This window comes from Erpetoichthys calabaricus, chromosome 15 (assembly GCF_900747795.2).
Source record: "Erpetoichthys calabaricus chromosome 15, fErpCal1.3, whole genome shotgun sequence".
Taxonomy (NCBI): domain Eukaryota; kingdom Metazoa; phylum Chordata; class Cladistia; order Polypteriformes; family Polypteridae; genus Erpetoichthys; species Erpetoichthys calabaricus.
Window position 1 is genome coordinate 32,885,428 of NC_041408.2, and position 19,003 is coordinate 32,904,430.

General features: G+C 36.3%; 1 protein-coding gene across 3 annotated transcripts in view; it reads left to right on the forward strand.

Moving 5' to 3' along the window:
* cep68 (centrosomal protein 68) overlaps positions 1 to 19,003 on the forward strand; it is a 63,993-nt gene that overhangs the window by 25,240 nt on the left and 19,750 nt on the right. For all 3 annotated transcript variants that reach the window (XM_028820110.2, XM_028820112.2, XM_028820111.2), the window contains exons 4-7: positions 326 to 1,705; positions 2,137 to 2,259; positions 9,106 to 9,202; positions 18,055 to 18,197. In XM_028820110.2, the coding sequence (XP_028675943.2) occupies positions 326 to 1,705; positions 2,137 to 2,259; positions 9,106 to 9,202; positions 18,055 to 18,137 (1,683 nt within the window). In that variant the 3' untranslated portion in view covers positions 18,138 to 18,197. The remainder of the gene's footprint in view (positions 1 to 325; positions 1,706 to 2,136; positions 2,260 to 9,105; positions 9,203 to 18,054; positions 18,198 to 19,003) is intronic.

The window sequence follows — 19,003 nt, forward strand, 5'->3', positions numbered from 1 at the left end:
TACTTGCCAGAAGGCATTAACATTTCTCCCCTTTACAGACATGTTTAAATAGTGAGTCTGGGTTTTCCTTGTCAGTGGTTTATATATTTCAAGCTAACTTGAGAACAAATGTAGACCCAATTATGGAAAGTGACTTCCTTCCATTACTAGTTGCATCTACTTAGCATAGATATTATCATGTCCAGCTGTAGTATTTTCAATAAACAGATGGCTGTAGCAAGATTTTTCATTGAAACTTATAGTCCTTTCTCCAAGCCACATGATTCAAACTGTTATCATAAATAATTTAATAATATTTATTAATCTATTGTTTTTTCTGTTTAAGGAATTAATAGATGAAAGTGAATATCCGCTATCTTCTAAACATCATCACTTGTCGTCTAAGGACAATACTAAAGATAATGTTACTGTATTCCATGAGCACAACAGTCCTTTAAGTACCAATGAGATAACATTTTTAGCTGAAGATCTACAGTCTTTGCATGTACCTTCTAATAGGAGGGTAAGCTACAGATCTGTCTCTAGTTCCCATATTGCATACAACCAACTAAAACCCAGGTTTGTTCCTCGACCTCATGCAACTGAAACATCCAGTTTTCAAGCTCATATACCTACTTGTCAGACTCGTGTTGGAAGATCTCTTCCTGCAAGATTTTATGAATCTCTTGACTTTCAACGTCAGATTGAGATGTCACCTTATCAAGCTGAATACTGGGCCTGTGCAATACCCAAAACTTTACCTCCAACTTACGATCGACAGTCTCCTACTTGGGATCCAAATGAAGAGTATCAAGCATTACTGGACTACACCTATCCACTGAAATCCAATTATACAAATTCTAAAAATAAACCGACTAGAGAGAACTTTGAATGTGAAGCACTACAGCAGGACTCTGGTGTAGAACTTGACAGTTTCAGTCATTCATTTAGCAACATAATGAGATCAGTAAGTACTACTTATCCAGAAAATGAATCACCAAGTAATGTAAGCCTCAGTTTGGACAGAAGAAGTCCAGGAAGAACTCATAGTTGTCATTCTACAAGTGTGGACTCTGATGAACCATCATTTTGTACACGCTATTTTGTAAATGCTGATTTACCATCATTATACTTTAGCCCATATTCAAGGGGCACTGCTGATAAGGTTGAGGAACACTACACAAATTGTTCCTACATGGAATCAGATCAAGAAAACCAAGATGACTGCAAAGTATCAAATCCAAAATATATCACATCTACACCTGCACATCCACAGTTTATAGCATCATGTCCTATTCTTCCTTTGAAGAAAATGTGGGATGTCGATGATGAATATCTTTCTCTACCTTTAACTTTAAAAGAACTTGAAACATTATCTGAGCAACTGAAGACGATATCTGGACAGATTAATAAAACTGATAATACAACATTTGAACAGCCTTTTTTTGAGAAAGAAGACACAATGTCATCATTTTTTCCAGATACTGAAGTTAATTCTAAGAATATCTGGACAATAACCAGTGATAATGCTGCAGGTGCTGATACCCAATATAACACAATAAAAGCAAAGGACCAATTTAAACCAAACAAAGATTTCATTAATGCTGAGAACAAAAGCACGACAAGCAAAACCAACATATTTTCAGCACTTAAGGGAGAACTTGATGAAAGACCTTTCTTTGAAGGATCTGCTGAGATGAAGGACTCACTTACACAAAATATCCAGGTACCTTATTTCATCCCCTTTCTCAGCTATTTACCACTAAATGAAGTGGCAATTCAGAATTAGGTCTGTAAGTGGGAATAAAATTGGTTCAAACACCAGAAGAAAAGTTTAATGGTGAGTGAACCCGTATCAGAATTAGGTGACGATAAAAGTGGTGTCCGTCAGGGATTAGGGCTGGGTATTCTGTACTTTTTAATATACCTAAATGATCTAGATAAGAAAATAATCAGTAAGCTGGTTAAGTCTACAATGATACCAAACTAGGTTGAAGGTTGTTTTAAATAAAAAAATGGAATGTTAGTTATTTTCCTCTGATACTTGAACTGATTTATTTTATTATCTATCCATGATTTTTATACATGTAATTTGTCTACATTCTACACAATGGTAGAATAATAAATAAAATGTAGTAATATGCTTTCTCTATATAGGCATTTTGCTGTGAGTTAGAGCAACTAATTCAGTGGCTGTACCAAGTGGCAGAAAAAATAGACAGCTGGAATCCACCAAAAGCAAACCCTGATAGCATCAGTTCTTCCCTTAACGAATATAAGGTAAAAAATGTCTTTTCAGTTTTAAGGTAAAAGTAATGGTCTTATCTATAGCCCAAAGAACTTTTGATGTCATCATAGGGACAGATTTCCTGTATTTGAGATAAGTAATGTTGATTTGTGGAAGTGGTAATATATTTGTAAAAATTAGAAACATGAAAGTATAAAACTTTAAAATATAACACTAGGTCTCTGCTTTACAATGAAGAGATTTTCTGCTCTGAACTAACTAAAACTATTAATCTTGGGTTCTTGGGTATGTTTCATTATATTGGTTTGTCTTTACAAAAAAAAAAACTCACAAAACAGAAAAAAAAGTAACTTTAGTGAGCCTAGAAAAGCAAAGATTACCATCTGGGATGCCCAGCTAGCCCTTGTGTTTGTTAAAGGTGCAATAACATATCATAAATTTGGGGTAAAAAAGCATTTTTCAGTGTGGTGGCATAACTTTTAATGTTCTTTAAAAGATTGAAAATAAATAGTTGGATTAAAACTTGCCCAGATTTATAAACTAAAATGTTGTGCCTTGTATTTGCTGGGAAAGGCTCCAGCTACCCTGCCACCCTGCTCAGAATAGAGCAAGTTTAGAAAATGGATGGATAGATTCAGCTATATCGAAATCATGCATTGTCAAATCAAAGGTTAAAAGATGATATTCCACTGAATATAACGTACATTCTGTTCATTTATACGTCAAAAAATAAAAACCACACTTTATAGTCATAAATAGAAGGGTGTTTTTTCCCCAGCAGCAGTAAAATGGGTATATTTAAGGTGTTTTTTTTTTTTTCTTTAATTTTCTTTTCTGGCTGTTCATATGGGACAGCTGTGGATACAGTGCTTGGGGAAAAAAATACAAGCAAAATATTAATTACATTTTGTTTTTTTACCATAACACAGTGGCTCAGGCACTTCACAGATCCCACACCCAGGGTTTCAATTCAATGAATAATTGTTGTTAGTGCAGAATTTGCATGCTGTTCCACTGTCTGCATGGATTATTCTTCGGTTTCAGTGTCTTACTTCTCTCATGTCCAAAGATGTGTCACTTACGTTAACTGGCAATTCTGAACTGACACAGTGTGAGTAAGGGCAACTACAGTAATCCCTCCTCCATCGCGGGGGTTGCGTTCCAGAGCCACCCGCGAAATAAGAAAATCCGCGAAGTAGAAACCATGTTTATATGGTTATTTTTATATTGTCATGCTTGGGTCACAGATTTGCGCAGAAACACAGGAGGTTGTAGAGAGACAGGAACGTTACTCAAACACTGCAAACAAGCATTTGTCTCTTTTTCAAAACTTTAAACTGTGCTCCATGACAAGACAGAGATGACAGTTCCGTCTCACAATTAAAAGAATGCAAACATATCTTCCTCTTCAAAGGAGTGCGTGTCAGGAGCAGTGACTGTCACAGAGATAGAGAGAAAAGCAAACAAATCAATAGGGCTGTTTGGCTTAAGTATGCGAAGCACCGCGGCACAAAGCTGTTGAAGGCGGCAGCTCACACCCCCTCCGTCAGGAGCAGACAAAGAGAGAGATAGAGAGAGACAGAGTTTGTTTTTCAAGCACAAATCAATACGTGCCCTTCGAGCTTTTAAGTATGCGAAGCACTGTGCAGCATGTCATTTCAGGAAGCAGCTGCACAAAAGATAGCAACGTGAAGGTAATCTTTCAGCATTTTTAGACGAGCATCCGTATCGTCTAGGTGTGCGAACAGCCCCCCTGCTCAATCCCCCTACGTCAGGATCAGAGAAAGTCCGCGCAAGAGAAAGAGAAAAGTAAGCTGGGTAGCTTCTCAGCCATCTGCCAATAGCGTCCCTTGTATGAAATCAACTGGGCAAACCAACTGAGGAAGCATGTACCAGAAATTAAAAGACCCATTGTCCGCAGAAACCCGTGAAGCAGCGAAAAATCCACGATATATATTTAAATATGCTTACATATAAAATCCGCGATGAAGTGAAGCCGCGAAAGGCGAAGCGTGATATAGCGAGGGATTACTGTATGCCCAATGCTGGCAAGATAGGCTGTAGTCCCCCACAATCCTGAATTGGTTTAAGCAAATTAGAGAGTGTTCTGTTTATGGCATTTATTATATTTCTTTATTGTAATATCAGATAGTATGCATTTCATGAAATATATATTTTGGTTACACTTTGTTCTACACACCTGTTTTACTATGACTTGCACCTACCACCTCCAAATTTTAAAAATTACGTAATAACATGTATTTATCAGGAAAAACCTTCCAAACTTTATAAAGAAAGGCATTGCTGCAGGTGCAAGTTTATACTCTAGAAAATCAAAAGCATTGTGTGCACTCCACATACTGCAGCTGTATTGATAAGTGTAGACTGGTACAGGAGCAATATGGTCCTACACAGACCTCTTCTGGAGAGCTTACTTTGACCTTCAGCTTCTGGCCAGCCAAACAGTAGCCTCCTAAATACTAAACAATAAATTTCATGCTAATGGTCATTTATTATGAGGTAGTGTTTGAGCGGCCCTCAATTAACATCAGATGACACTGCACATTGTTTTATGCATTATTTTGACTCTGTTTGTGTAGGCTCACTCCACATGCAGTGTCTATTCTATGTGGAGTCCAGAGCCTTGCTGGTCAATTGATTGGTGACTTTAAACTGGCCAGATGTACAGTAAATGAATAAGTGAGTGTGGCTTAAGTCCAATAAAGTATCACATCCAGGGTTAGTTTCTACTGATTACTGCTATAATAAGCTTTATCTTATAGTGATCTTGGAACTGATGAACTGAGTACAGAAATGGATGAAATTGAACGAATAAATGTCAGAAAAGAAAACTGCAAAACTTTTAATTAAACTAAACATGAATTAAATAACGTCTCTTCTGAATTTCTACACTTGTATCATCCCCTTTCAAATCTGTTAAAGTACATTTGATTTGAAATATAGTGCAGACTGGAGTGAAAGATACGGACAATACAGCTCAATACAGAAAACGTATTTTAGGAGAGTGCAGCTGGTATAGGTTTGCGCAGAGTGATAAATAATGGAGAAAGAATTCATCTGATTACAGGAAACCAGAGGTAAAAGCCACACTGTTCTGTGCTAAGTGACAGTGATCACAGCATGCTTTGTCTGTAAGACTGGAACTTGAAAGTGCTATTTAGATGTTGGTAATTTGTGTTTATAATAAACACTTGATCATAGTATAGTTAAAAAAAATAAAAAATAAAAAAAAAAACATCTAATCAAGAATTCATTTAGTTTTACTTGATTGTCTTCATAGTGAAAAAGTCTACCAGTTAAATACTTGCCCACCTCTCACTCTACACTCCTTGCAGCCCTGCTGTTTACACAGCTTTAAATATCATCCTGGGGTCACTTTTGACAAGAATTCCCACTTGCGGTCCCTGGTGGCCCTGCTGCCTATTCTATTTCAGCACCTTTAATGAATCATATTTCCAGAGCTGCTGTTTAATTACCCATCCATATTACTAACCGAGAATGCTAAACCGGATGATGGATGCAGGCACATCCGGCAATGGGCCGTAGCTGCAAAAAGACGTACTGCGCAGGCGCAAAAAGAGTCCGCGAGAGTCGGCTGAGGAGCCGAGAAAGGCGGACAAAAGAGGGTGAGAGAGGTGGACAAGACCACAGAAAAAAGGAGTGAGCACAGGAAAAATGGAGAAATGAGGCGCAAAGAGCACCGAAAAAAGGAAAAGGCACATAAAAAAGTATTCAAACGCAAGCAAAGCACGAAACACATTGCACACGAAACTAGACCCAAAAAAAAAAAAAAAAAAAAAAAAGAGGCTTGCGCACAACAGCAAGGCACCCCCCCCCCCCTACAGGCACCGGACGGGACACACACCAAGAGGGGGATTCAACAAGCCCATGGAACACAAAAAAAAGAACACAAAACCACCCCACAGACCCTACAAGCAAGGGACGGGACACACACAAAGAGGGGGATTCAACAAGACACAGGAACACAAAAAGAAAGAAGACGCTCGCGCGACAACAATCCTCAACCCCCCCCACACACACACATCCATAAGAAGTGACACCCAAAGCCACATATTCTAAAGTGAACATCAACACCTTCACACTAGACAGCATAGGTGTCAGCATTGGTGGATCTCCTTACAATAAAGCACTATTAACCGTTCAACTGCAGAAAAGGAAACATATTAACAGTAACTGCGATCCTCCTTATTACTTATCCATATTTCGCATGCTGAGAAAGAAACACGTCATGAATACACGGTCACGGGTACAAAACGAAAAGGAAAGGATAACAGGAACAAACACACGAACACAAAAGAAACAACAAAATAGACGGCTATGCAGCATAGGTGGATCTCATTACAATAAGGCACTATTAACTGTTCAACCGCGCAGAAAAGGCTCCATATTAACAGTGAGTGCAATACTCCTTATTACTTATCCATATTTCTAAAAGAAAAAATGTCTTGACTCCAAAAACGCAAAGCTCAACTAAAGCTTCTAACTAACGATGTACCTAAAAGTAAAAACTTTATGAACTGCATTAGATCCTACAATAGTTCATTTGCTTTTGCATATACCGGAGTAAATATCAGGCCACCAAAAGGCAATGGCCCATACTGCTTTCGCATATGTGCACAAATACTGCATCGCATTGGAACAGTGCACCCTGAAACAAATCAACAACGCAAATATGCACAAATCTACATCCTAGATCCACATGACGCAAACTATCAATCAAAGTGCTGCATCGCAACAGGCACGGATTCAAAACGAAACACCTCCCGTCTCAGACATACGTTAATGGCAGCGAAGGCTACAACGGGCTTCTCACACAGCACAGGCAAATGGATTACAGCTCCAAAACAACACGTCCCAAATACTACACATGCAACAACGCGCCTCTCAAACGGCACAAGGAAAACATACACCAGGAAAATTCATTCGGATTAATGAATGTCATTTGCAATCATTGTCATTCAGTTCACTTCCCTGAAGAAACAACTGGCAATACAAGTTATACATTTACACGTTGTTGTCAAAAGGGTCAAATTAGACTGCCTTCTTTACATTCATATACTGAATATCTACAGAAGCTTATAACTGACGATGTACCTGAAAGTGAAATCTTTATCAACTGCATTAGATCCAACAAATCGGTATTCACTATGAACATTAACAGTGGCACTGCACGTGACATCCGCCTTGAAAAAATGTTGTTTATTGATGAATGTTCAATGGCATCCAGTCACTTACTCAACACCATTCATAAACTTCTACAAACGTTTATGAATAATAATATTCGATTTGGAGGAAAGGTACTTTTATGAGGAGGAGATTTTAGACAGTGATTAGCTATTCTTCCAAATGCCATGCACTCAGCTATTGTTCAGTGCACCTTAAAATACGCAGACAATTGGCATTGCTTTCAAAAGATACAGTTAGTAAAAAAGATACGATGTCCAGAACCAGATCATAACAATTGCTTATTACAACTGAGAGATGGTACACTCACCAATACAGATGGACTTCAGCCACATATTATTACAATTCCTCAAGCCTTTATCTGCGACGACTTAGTTACAGAGACATTTGGAACAGCAATCTCATTAGACCAAATGCCCCTTTTAACACAACGCACTATATTATGTCCAAAAAATATTAATGTGGAAAACATAAATACGCAAGTCATTCCATTACTTCCTGGATAGACACAACTCTTTCTAAGCTCTGATAAACTTGACTCTGATCACAACAATAACCATCTTAAATGACCTTACAAGTTCTGAGCTGGAATTACCTTTTACACTTAAACGGCGTGTACAAAGAAATTTTCAAATAAACCTTTACACTGTGCCACACACTTTATTGTTTGCTTTCTATTTGCATCATCTACACCGTCACACTATTCTATATCTCATTCATACATTGCGCTCTTTGTCATTCCCAACACCAGGGGCTGGCGAGCGAAGCGAGCAGGGGGCGGAGCCCCCTAGTTACTCTATATCTGAGGGACAGCTGGGACCTTTATGCACCACCCTGAGACTGTACCCTCTCAGTCCACCAGGGGGTGCTGTTACCATTGTCATCTCCTTCCTGCCCTTACTTTATTTAAGGCCAGGAATGCCTTACTGATGTTTGAATCAAACATCCTGTCTTCATTAGTGTTATCTGACCCTCTGTTCGATAACAATAATGACACCAGCTTTAATGTTGCAGTACTGTATATATACTTGGATGCATTAAGTACATTGCTTATCTTCATTCACACACACACACATGGGTACTCTGCAAGGTGGAATTGGACCATGCTAAGACTACATAGCTAAAGTTCTGAATCCAGCAGCATGAACCACTGAGTGGTTTGCTGAATTGCTTCATGGATGTAGTGTGCTGGTTATTGTCTGTGTGAAGTTGGTTTGTTCACTCTAAGTCTATGTAGAGTTTCTTCTGCATACTCCAGTTTCCTTCTCACATATCCCCAGACAGATAGATAGATAGATACTTTATTAATCCCAAGGGGAAATTCACAGATATGCTTGTTAGGTTAGTTATCACCTCTAAAGTGATCCCGTGTGAGAGTGGGTGTGGGCGTATGTCCATCCAAGTGGGCTCTGTGATGGACTGGTGCCTTGTCCAAGGCTTTTTTCTGCCTTGAGCCCAATATTGCAGGGATAGACACACCAACTGTAACACGGATCATGTTACTTTTTTTTTTTTCTTCTTGATTCATATTGTTTCTGTTTAAAATATGTTGTATATATTGATATTCTAATTTGCTTAAATGCAATTATTGGAATTGTAATTTAAAAAACTTCTGAGTCAAATTATTTAAAGTGTGTTTATTTAATGTTTAGAAATTTCAACAGGAAATTGAAGATCATGAGCCTTTGAGGTTATCTGTTTTGAAAACTGGCAAATTACTTCTAACCTGTATGAAATTAACATCTCCAGGTAGGACTGATACTGTTCTACATGATTTTATTATGTTAAGGTTTCTATGTTTTATGTACAGTATAGAATAGACCCACAAAATATGTTTATTTTAATTGAGCAGTCTTCAGGCTGTCACTACCGTCTCTATGTCCTGTCTATTTTGGGGGTGGGGGTTGGTGGGGTGGATCTCCAACTGTTCTTTAAACTGTGATTTGTTGTTTTGTTGCTATAAAAATAGCACTAAGTGCAAAGTGATCAAAAGTAATGCACCCATTTTTTCCATGGGCACTGGGAATGATGTAAAATATTTATTGTGCCAGTCTACACACCGGCATTACTGTAACTGGTAATTGTGAATGATTACAATGTCATAGGGTTCATTAGAGTGAGTTATTAGCTGCCAGGAAAGTGACAATTTAGACAGAATTTCTTTTGCCTTTCCTTTTCTGTAGAAGTCTGTATATTTCTATTCATCAGTAGAATAATTGATATGTCATGTTAGTCCTCTCCCTAAGCAGCAACAAAACAAATATGATTCCCAATAGACATTTCCATTGCTTCCTGGAAAAACAAAATAGACATCTGTATACCAGGTTTTATATTGTGGTAAATGTCTCCAGAAGTTTGTATTGGATGGGTGAAGCATAGAGAATCACTGATGGATCAAAACTCAACAAAGCCCAGTTTCTTTATAAGCAAAGCTAGTTAATTATGGTCATTACCTCTGATATTGCAGAATAGCACAAATGTTTTAGTCATTAGAAATAGACCTAACATATAAGACAAAAAAGAACAATGCTGAGTAAACCAGAAGTGTATTGTTTCCAACATGCAAGGAAGACTGGGCCATCGCTTTTATTTTTAAATAACTTAATTTCTCCTAACAAAGATTACCAAATATGCTTGTTTATATGTATTTTCTCTGATTGTTTATTAGTGATATACAATTTTAGCCCAGTAGTATTTTATGCATTTTGTGATTGGGACCTTATGTGTGTTCAAGCATCAGTTAGACACTTTAAGAACTTGTGTTTGAGCCCACCTAGAGAATTATCATCTTTCTCTGCAGCAAACACGTATTATTTTAAGTTTAGTTTTATTTATTAAAAATATTATTCGATTAACAAGAAGGACTAGAGTGCTCTGGTTTAGAATGTCCTGCATACATGTGTTTTACAAATGACATCTTCCAGTGCTCTGCTTATGTATTTACTTATTATGTACCATTTTGTGGAGAACGTCATATCATGTCATTCTACTTGATATCTAGTTTAGTTCAATTTAAAATTCAGGGTTATTTTAAAAACTCATCATCTCGCATAAGACATGTAATTCACCATAACTATCAATCAAGCACTTCATAATACTGCAACCCACAATAAGGGAGCTTGTTCTGGTGATTTGGTTCAAAGCATTTTTGAACAAATTATGGACCTGAGCTCAGATAAAACTGTTCACTGACACTGGAAAGAAGTGTAAAGTTCATATACAGTGTAGTTTTTGCTCTTTTGTATGCTTTTTATTCGTATCATATTCCAGTCTAGCAGCATGCACCAGTCCTTTGTATAATATACTAATGTCCACACACAATTGGGCTAATTCACACACTATAGCTTTGATTAGAAATTCTAATAAACCATATATTATTTATTTATTTATACAGAGATTTTCATATTGGAAAGGTCCAAAATAAAACATGAATATGAACATGTGTCTGTTATAGAGTACACTCACATTTACCCAAGTTGGAATTGCCCTTGTCTGTATTGTTGCAGAACTTCACTGTTTGACATAGAAACAATCATGTTGATGCCACAGAATAATATAATGCAGCATAGGTTGACAATATTAGAAAATACATCAGACAATTGTTAAAAAGAAAACCAAAGTGCTGTATTCAGAATTGAGTAGTAGATACTTTATCATCCTTTTAATATGGTTAGAAATTTTTAGTAGTCATATAGCTATTTAATAATTTGTTTCCTCTAGTTGTGTAAGTAGTTGTATAATACAGAAAACCAAAATTAATTTGAAATGTGCTATTAGAAAAACAAAAATAAAGTGAGACATCTTATAGCTATGCTTATTTTTCATAAACAAAGCCTGCCTAGTGAAATTGTAGCTTACTAAAGGATTTCAGCTTTTCAGTATACATTGTAAAATTGCTGTTGATGTGTACATTAAGATGCTTTGGCATTATCAAGAGTTCAGAGAGTCCTCTCTGAACCTTGACTGAGATGGGAGCTGGAAGAACTTTGAGTCATTTATTTTCTACCCATCAGTTAATCTTAAAGATGCACTTTTATGTTTAGTTAGTCAATTCATATTATTGTATACATGTCCAGGCAGACAAATACAGCATATGTATTGAATGTGGACATAGCTGGTGTCTCACTGTTCAGAATATGTCACCTTTAGTTTTCCAAATCAAGTTTGAGGTGAGCTGCACACAATTTATGGGTATTTTTTAAAGTATTTAATTGGCTATCGAGCTGCTATGGACAATTCCCAATAACAGTATATATTTGCGTAATAAACCAATTCTGAGTCCTCTCTCTCTGTTTAATGAATGCCCCACCACCCCAATTCTTTGTGGTTATTGAAGAAGTTGATTTTGTGTTGTGGATGCCCTTCCTAAAACCTTCATCCTTTAGTTGCCTTTTATGGCTCGTAAGAGTGATGATAAGGCTTATTCTAAACCTAAACTGTATAAAGTAAAAAAGAGTTGTAGTGATTTTATTTGTTTAATTTTTCAAATTTACATTTTCTGTACATGAAATACTCATTTTATATAGCACCTTTATAGAGTATGCCATTACAATGTGGCCTTGCAAAGTACAACTGAATACCATTTGAAATAACAAGTTCAAGTGCAGTACACAATCTTTTATAAATATGATATGTCCTTTGGAGATGCCGACAAAATCTGCACAGTCGGGGAAATGAAACTACATAGAAGTAGGCAAACACTAAAAGGGGACAACTAGTCCAATCAATCTTGAGGTTGGTATGGAAATATTTTTCAGAAAATAAGGCTGTAGATATGCGAATTTTGGAAAATGGATGGAAATTTACACTGTCAGGCTTTAAAAAAGTATTGTAAAAGAGAATACATTTATAATGCATACAGTTTTAAAATTAAGATTTGTGACTGAATGTTTTTTTCCAATGCAGCACATGATATATGTAACCTCTCATCCTAAAACTAATTCATTGCTTAACATGTTCATTCTATCCATCATCTATCTATCTATCACTCCTAGGAGTGCTGGCACCTAGAGGTGGGCGGTATGACCAAATTCTATATCACGGTATTTTTCTAAATTATCCCGGTTTCACGGTATTCAACGGTATTTTTTTCCCCATGCATGAGTGGATGTTAACCACATTTTCCACTGCAATTACTGGCTAAGAATAACCTATTCCACTGTCAAGAGTATTGTACATTGTACAAAAAAAAACATTTTAATGTGCTCACAAGTATTAATACAGGTTTGCATTGCCCATAAAGTGATAGTTTTCAAGGGGGTGGACAACTAATGGAGAAGGTATCACATTGCATGACAGATGCAGTCAAAATATAGAACCTTTTTATTGAACAAATTTTGCAAAAACAAGCTATAATTTTGACAACATATTTTCAGCCATAACAAAGAGGCATTTAGAGCCTTAGTAAAATATACCAGAAGTGCTTGTCAAAAATTGTATTGCACCGAATAATGTCTTAGAAAAGGAATAAATAGTAAATATTTTTGTAAACCAACTACACTTTCTGTTAATGTTAACAATCTCTGTTCCACTGACACGTTAAAGTGACTTTTTAAACACCTTTATCATCATTAAACTGCATAATATTTAAACTAATAAAAATAACAATAAAAATAAATAATAGTATTATTACTGATAGTTGCACCTATTACTTCAAGACTTCAAGCCCAGGTGCATTACACAGTATTCACCAAATTAAAATAAAATACAAGTGCAACTTGGTGATGAACATCTCTTACCAGCTGAACCATCATTTAGGCAAACTGCATTAATATGGACCTTGCTTCAAGCTAAGCTATACTGGGAAGAAAAAAACAAACTATATGTCGGAGACCAAAGTCAACATTTCCACTTTATTCTCGCCGTTTATGTCGAGATTAAAGTCGACATTTTCCACTTTATTCTCATAGTTTACTTCATAATTAAAGTAGAAATGTCGTAAACTAAACTTCTTCCTAAAATCAATGTTTAAGTCAATTACTTAATTTACCCCGTCATAAATTAATGCAGCACATTAATGCTTTGTGTTACGTTTCCCGACCCAGTGGTTAACCACTACGCTTCTTAAGGCGATCAACCATACAGAATCCATTCACTTCATGATATTCCTGCTTTCTGAAATTTAGAATGCTAAGATAAATACTTGATATCATTTTCATGATGAAATGCATTAAAGCAGGTATTACACATGCACGGTAGTGAGGCGGGTAGTGCTGCTCCCTCGCAGTAAGGGGTCCCCAGGTGTATGTTCATGTAGAGAACTTTATGGCAGGTGTGACGAGGCTCTAAAAAACTGGATGTATGAATAGCTATCGACAGGTTTAACTTAAATATTGTGTAAATATTGGGTTTGTGATCTGCTGATCGGGAGACACGAACACAGATTCAATGCATGTTCTTCTGAGCGGGCTATCTTTATTGCATGCATTGCTGTCTCTATCTGACGTAGGCTACAAAACCCCAGTTCCTATCATTCCTTTTTCTTTCACCACATAACCAATCACCACACGATAAACGTTCTTTGTGAAATTAAAACTAGTTATAAACTTAGCCCACGGAGTGTTCATGTTTAATTATGCCATCCATTCAGAGTTGCGCCATCTCTGAACGAATCACTTGAACACCAAGCATTTAATGTGTTTATATAACTTATGACGAGGTTTGAGAAAATCTAGTAAATTAAATATTCATTTTTATGATGAAGTTTAGTTTACAATGTTCTACTTTAATGACAAATTACGAGAATAAAGTCAAAAGAATATATTCTCGTCATAAGCGTCAAGATTAAACTGGAAATGTCGAGAATAAAGTCAAAATGTCATCACACTATTACACAGTACCCAGGTACATTACACTGTATTGAAAACAAGTACAACTTGGCTTGCAGTATTATCCAGTAGTATAGGAAACAGTATTTACACATCTGACCTTTTAAAACTAAAGCATCTCCAGGCGACAGATGTGACTGCTTTTTTTCGGCTCTCTGTCCACTTTTCACACCCGCGCGGCCTATGCCTACTCCGCCCACTATTTGGTGGTGTAGCAGTGAAAAAGGAGCCCTAGTCAAACAAATCTGTGTTTTTAGCGGGTGTAGCAGTGAAAAAGGTCCCCACTTGAACAGTTTCCCGCTGCGCCACGTTCCGAAACATCGTTTAGGCAATTTAAACCAGGTTGTTGCGGTATAAGAAAAATCCATATCATAAAAAAAAATAAAAATTGGTTTTCGGTATGAACCGGTATACCGCCCAGCACTACACTGGCACCTGACCAATAGGATGAGGCTTTTATTTTGATGCGACTGCAACAATGAATTCTTAATTACTGATAAGCAACAGAAAAATATAATCAAGACTGAAAGCAAATGGGTTTTAACTACATTTAATTTTCCTATTCAAACATAAGATTCAGTGTTTCCAAAATTTAATATTCCCTAATTCAAATTTTAAAAACGTGGAAAATTTGTTTGATATATGTATCACATAGTAAAATAGCACCAATAGCAATGAAAAGTGTTTACAATCATCACTGTATAATGTCTGTTATCCAAGTAAAACACTTAAAAAAATGAAATGATTTTATTTTTTGAAATGATAAACCCATTCAGTAGAGTGTATTTTCCCTTGGCTTGTTTTTCTTTTTTAACCAGAGCTAAAGTCCAAATTCATGCATTGTAAGGGTGAATGAATAGGTTCATGTGTAAGATTAAATGGCTTTAAAGCAACTACGTAACAGTGATAGATCATTTCCTTGTGTGCCATTATTAATATTGCACCCTTTTTTCTAAAACCATACATGAGTTGTACGGTTGTTATGTAAAATAAGCACCAGAGATCTTGCTGCTGCTTTTTGTTTTTGTGTCACAGCAACTGAAGTGATTCACTCAGCCTTACGCGTTAGGGCACTTTAGTATAAAAATATACTGGAAAAACAAAAATGATGTAATTAAGAAACCTGCAAACTGAAAAAGTGAGTGTATTAAGCACTGCTTTAAACCCTCACTACAGAGACACAGAACTGAACTAACTGTAAGCCCAGACCGGTAGTATTCTGCCTCTGTATGTGTAAAACTGACCATTAGAATTATGAATACAAATTTTGTGCTTGTTTCTATGGATTTTTTATTTGTGTGTGTCTGAATCCATTTACGTTTGTTTATTTGTATTAGTATTCATTTGTGAAATGCACATTTTTCCTTTGTGTCTCCCTGAGTTGTCCTTCCACATTTAAAATGCATTAGTGTTAGTGAATGTGCCCTGCAGTTGACTGGTACAGCTACGTTATTTGAACACACAGATTCTAAATGGTGGCGAGATGATTGGCATAAATTTGCCACTGTTACACTACTGCAGCATGTTTATTAGCAGATCCTCAAATGGCATCATTGAAGGGATCGGCAATCTTTGAATTTTAAGACATAAAATGAACACTTTGTCACATGTCCCTGTGAAATTTTTTTTCTATATAACAAACATGCTTTTTATCTGTGAAATCAGTAATGTGTGTTTTTTGTCACTTAGAAAGTTGAGGGAAAATTTAACTGATATATTATGGTGCACAAAACAAATAAACGGTATATTTAGTGCATGCTTTTATATGGAACAAATGGAACACAGAAGAGAACATCATTTAAATTCACTGAAGAAAAATGTAAGCCGATCTAAGAAAGCTTAGCCTGATCTTCTCAACAGATATAAATCTGAATTACTTACATTAGTATAAACGTGCATTGAATTTAATTGAGGAGTGACATGATAGCACATTTTTTTCTTTATTATATACTCGGAGAATTTAAAGTGTGTACATAATTCAGTCATAGAAAATAAACGTTTGTTTGTTATTAAATATTAGGGGGTTTTGCCCCCTGCTCTCTTTGCTTGCCAACCCCTCCCCCACCGCCAGCGCTGCGCACCATTGTGAAGACAGGGACTGAATGCACCCCAAGGAGATGCGGTCACTCTTCCGAAGCCCCTCTTAAACGGTGATACAATGGGAAACAAATAGTTTTTTTTTATTTTATTTTTTTTAACCTCCTCTTTGCTCGATCAGCTGCTGGCTTTCTGCTAGAAGCTGTCCTTTTATTTCACTGCCTTGCCTCTCTTCTCCCCCAGACATCCTCAAATATTATTTGAGCTCTTTTCGCTGTTCTGTTATTTCACTGAGTAATATTTTCCATTTGATTGCGCTAATGTGATCTTTACTATCATTTTTTTAAGACTTTTTAATTTTCGAAACTTCCATTATCTCTCTGCATGTGTATCGTGCCAACGTTTTTGAATTTTTTACAATGTTCTACTTTGTCTTTTTCTGGCCCCGGGCATGGTTAAATCTCTTGGTACAAAGTCTAGTCTCGCGGGATGTGAAAGTGTCTTTCTGTGAAGGTCACGTCTCGTCTCTCTGATCAGGTCTCGTCTCGTCCCTAGTTTTTTTTATATAATAGAGAGACTTTAATGTTTTGTTTTTTAATTTTCTGCTATAGTGCTTAGAAGGTGGGTGGCATTTTGTCCCAGTCATTAGCACTATTTCTTGCACCGGTCCAGTGACTGTTTGTGTGAAGTTTAGTTTTTGTTCAGGTGCTGCAGTTTTCCACCCATCTTGCCTAAGACACTGTGTTACATTAATTGTTGACTCTAAAATGGTCTGATATGTAAGTGAGTCAGAATTAGATCTTACCTTTCTTTTTGATGTTCCCTGTAAGCATGAATTTGTCAGCCAGATATCTCTGGCACAAGTTAACATAATAACATGACAAATGGCAAGATTGTCTTTCCCTCTTGTAAGTATTCAATGTATGATTAATTGTGCAGTGTTTCTATATACATTTTCAGATTTTTGAAATGGTGGACATGTTTTTTTCATTTTAGCTGGTGGGATTTTATTAAAACCACATACCTTTTTTGAATTATTCAATCCAGAGTGCCTTAACAATAAAATATTATGCAGTAAAACAAGCCCCATGAAACCTTCACTTGTATTGTGTGCCCCTTAATTCAACACTTTATTGTTATAATCAGTGACCATTGTCTGAAATGTGTTTCAGCTTCTTCTTGGGCATCACTGGTGTAGAGATTTGTCTTTCATAGAACCAATGCAGGATTTTGTGACTTGTAGCATCTCACATGCAGATGCAGATACAAGAAGGATGTTCAGGGCTTTTGTTGGCATTGCCATGCGAAAATTAATTGCTGTCATTATGTTTTTTTGGATCACTACTGGTAGAAGAACATTTGAACAAATGTTAAGCACAGAAATGACCTCACATTACTGTCATGTTTAAAGTACTGTAAATCATTAAATAATGCCTGAAACTTGTTAACCATAATGTAAATAAATGTAAAAAGAGAGGTTAAGATGCAGTGTAATATGAAAATGCTGCTTGCTTCATAATTCATGGCCAGTTTATGTTCTTGATACAGTCATCTATATTGTAAAAGCTGATTAAACATTTCTTACTGTTATTAGATACATCATAAAATGTTTGTAGAAATGGTAAATTTTAATTTCGAACGGCTGACACGGAAGACATTGATATTTTTTTATGATAGCAATCAGTTGAATGCGTTAATTTGATAATACCTGATATCACTATATTTGTGTTTGATTAGTGTTGAAGGAATCCCTGAAAATGATTGAAAAACAGTCAGAAGCTCTGGAACAGCATACGGAACACCTTTACAGATCAATCTAACTGCCATGGAATGTGTTAATGAGCAGCAAAGAGAAGATTCTGTTCTGGAAAGCAGCTCAGGTAACTAAGCTTTTCATTCAAATACATTTTTGTCCAGGACAAAAAAAAAATCTCTATTGAAAACCCCAGTGTGATGGGTATTTAAAAAGACATTAATTAAGGGGGAATTCAAAAGTCATGTTTAGCTATTACATGGCCTGTGTTATAACTTTAAAACAATCAAGCATGTCTGTAAAACTATGCATCAAGGACACACCATTTTGAATGGTAGTATTGATTTAAAAGAGTAACCTAAATTATATTCTCATACTCAGTGAGTATCATTCATCCATCTTATTTAAAATTTGTGGCAAGTGCTGTACCTGAAACAAACTGCATTCTTTAACAGAAGTAAAACCCTGTAATTGTTTTTTGATATGTTAATCTTTGGAACTGGTTCTTGGTGTTTATTTCTAAAACCAATCATCTTTAAGCGGACAATATCGAATATATATGTAAACGGTTAAAACACTGATGCCATTCTAATATTCAGGTTCATCTCTCTGCTATTGTTACCATGCAATATTTCCCTTGTTATTTATGCTTCTTCTTGTTATATAGATTTATTAAATGAATACATGTGAATAGAACAAGCACAAAATATACTTTGAGTTCACCGTGTCCAGCAGCAGAACTGGAGCTTTAACATTCGATAGACTCCACTCACCATGGCACATCCAGAGCTGTTGTGTAGAACACTCCGATAAATTAATTGATCTGTGGTGATGAATTTTGGGCTCACTGATTTGCAGAGCTACCCAAAATGTCAGCAGTGTCATCCATGTTAGAGCATCATGCCAACTTGAGCAAATCTAAGGGATGTAACA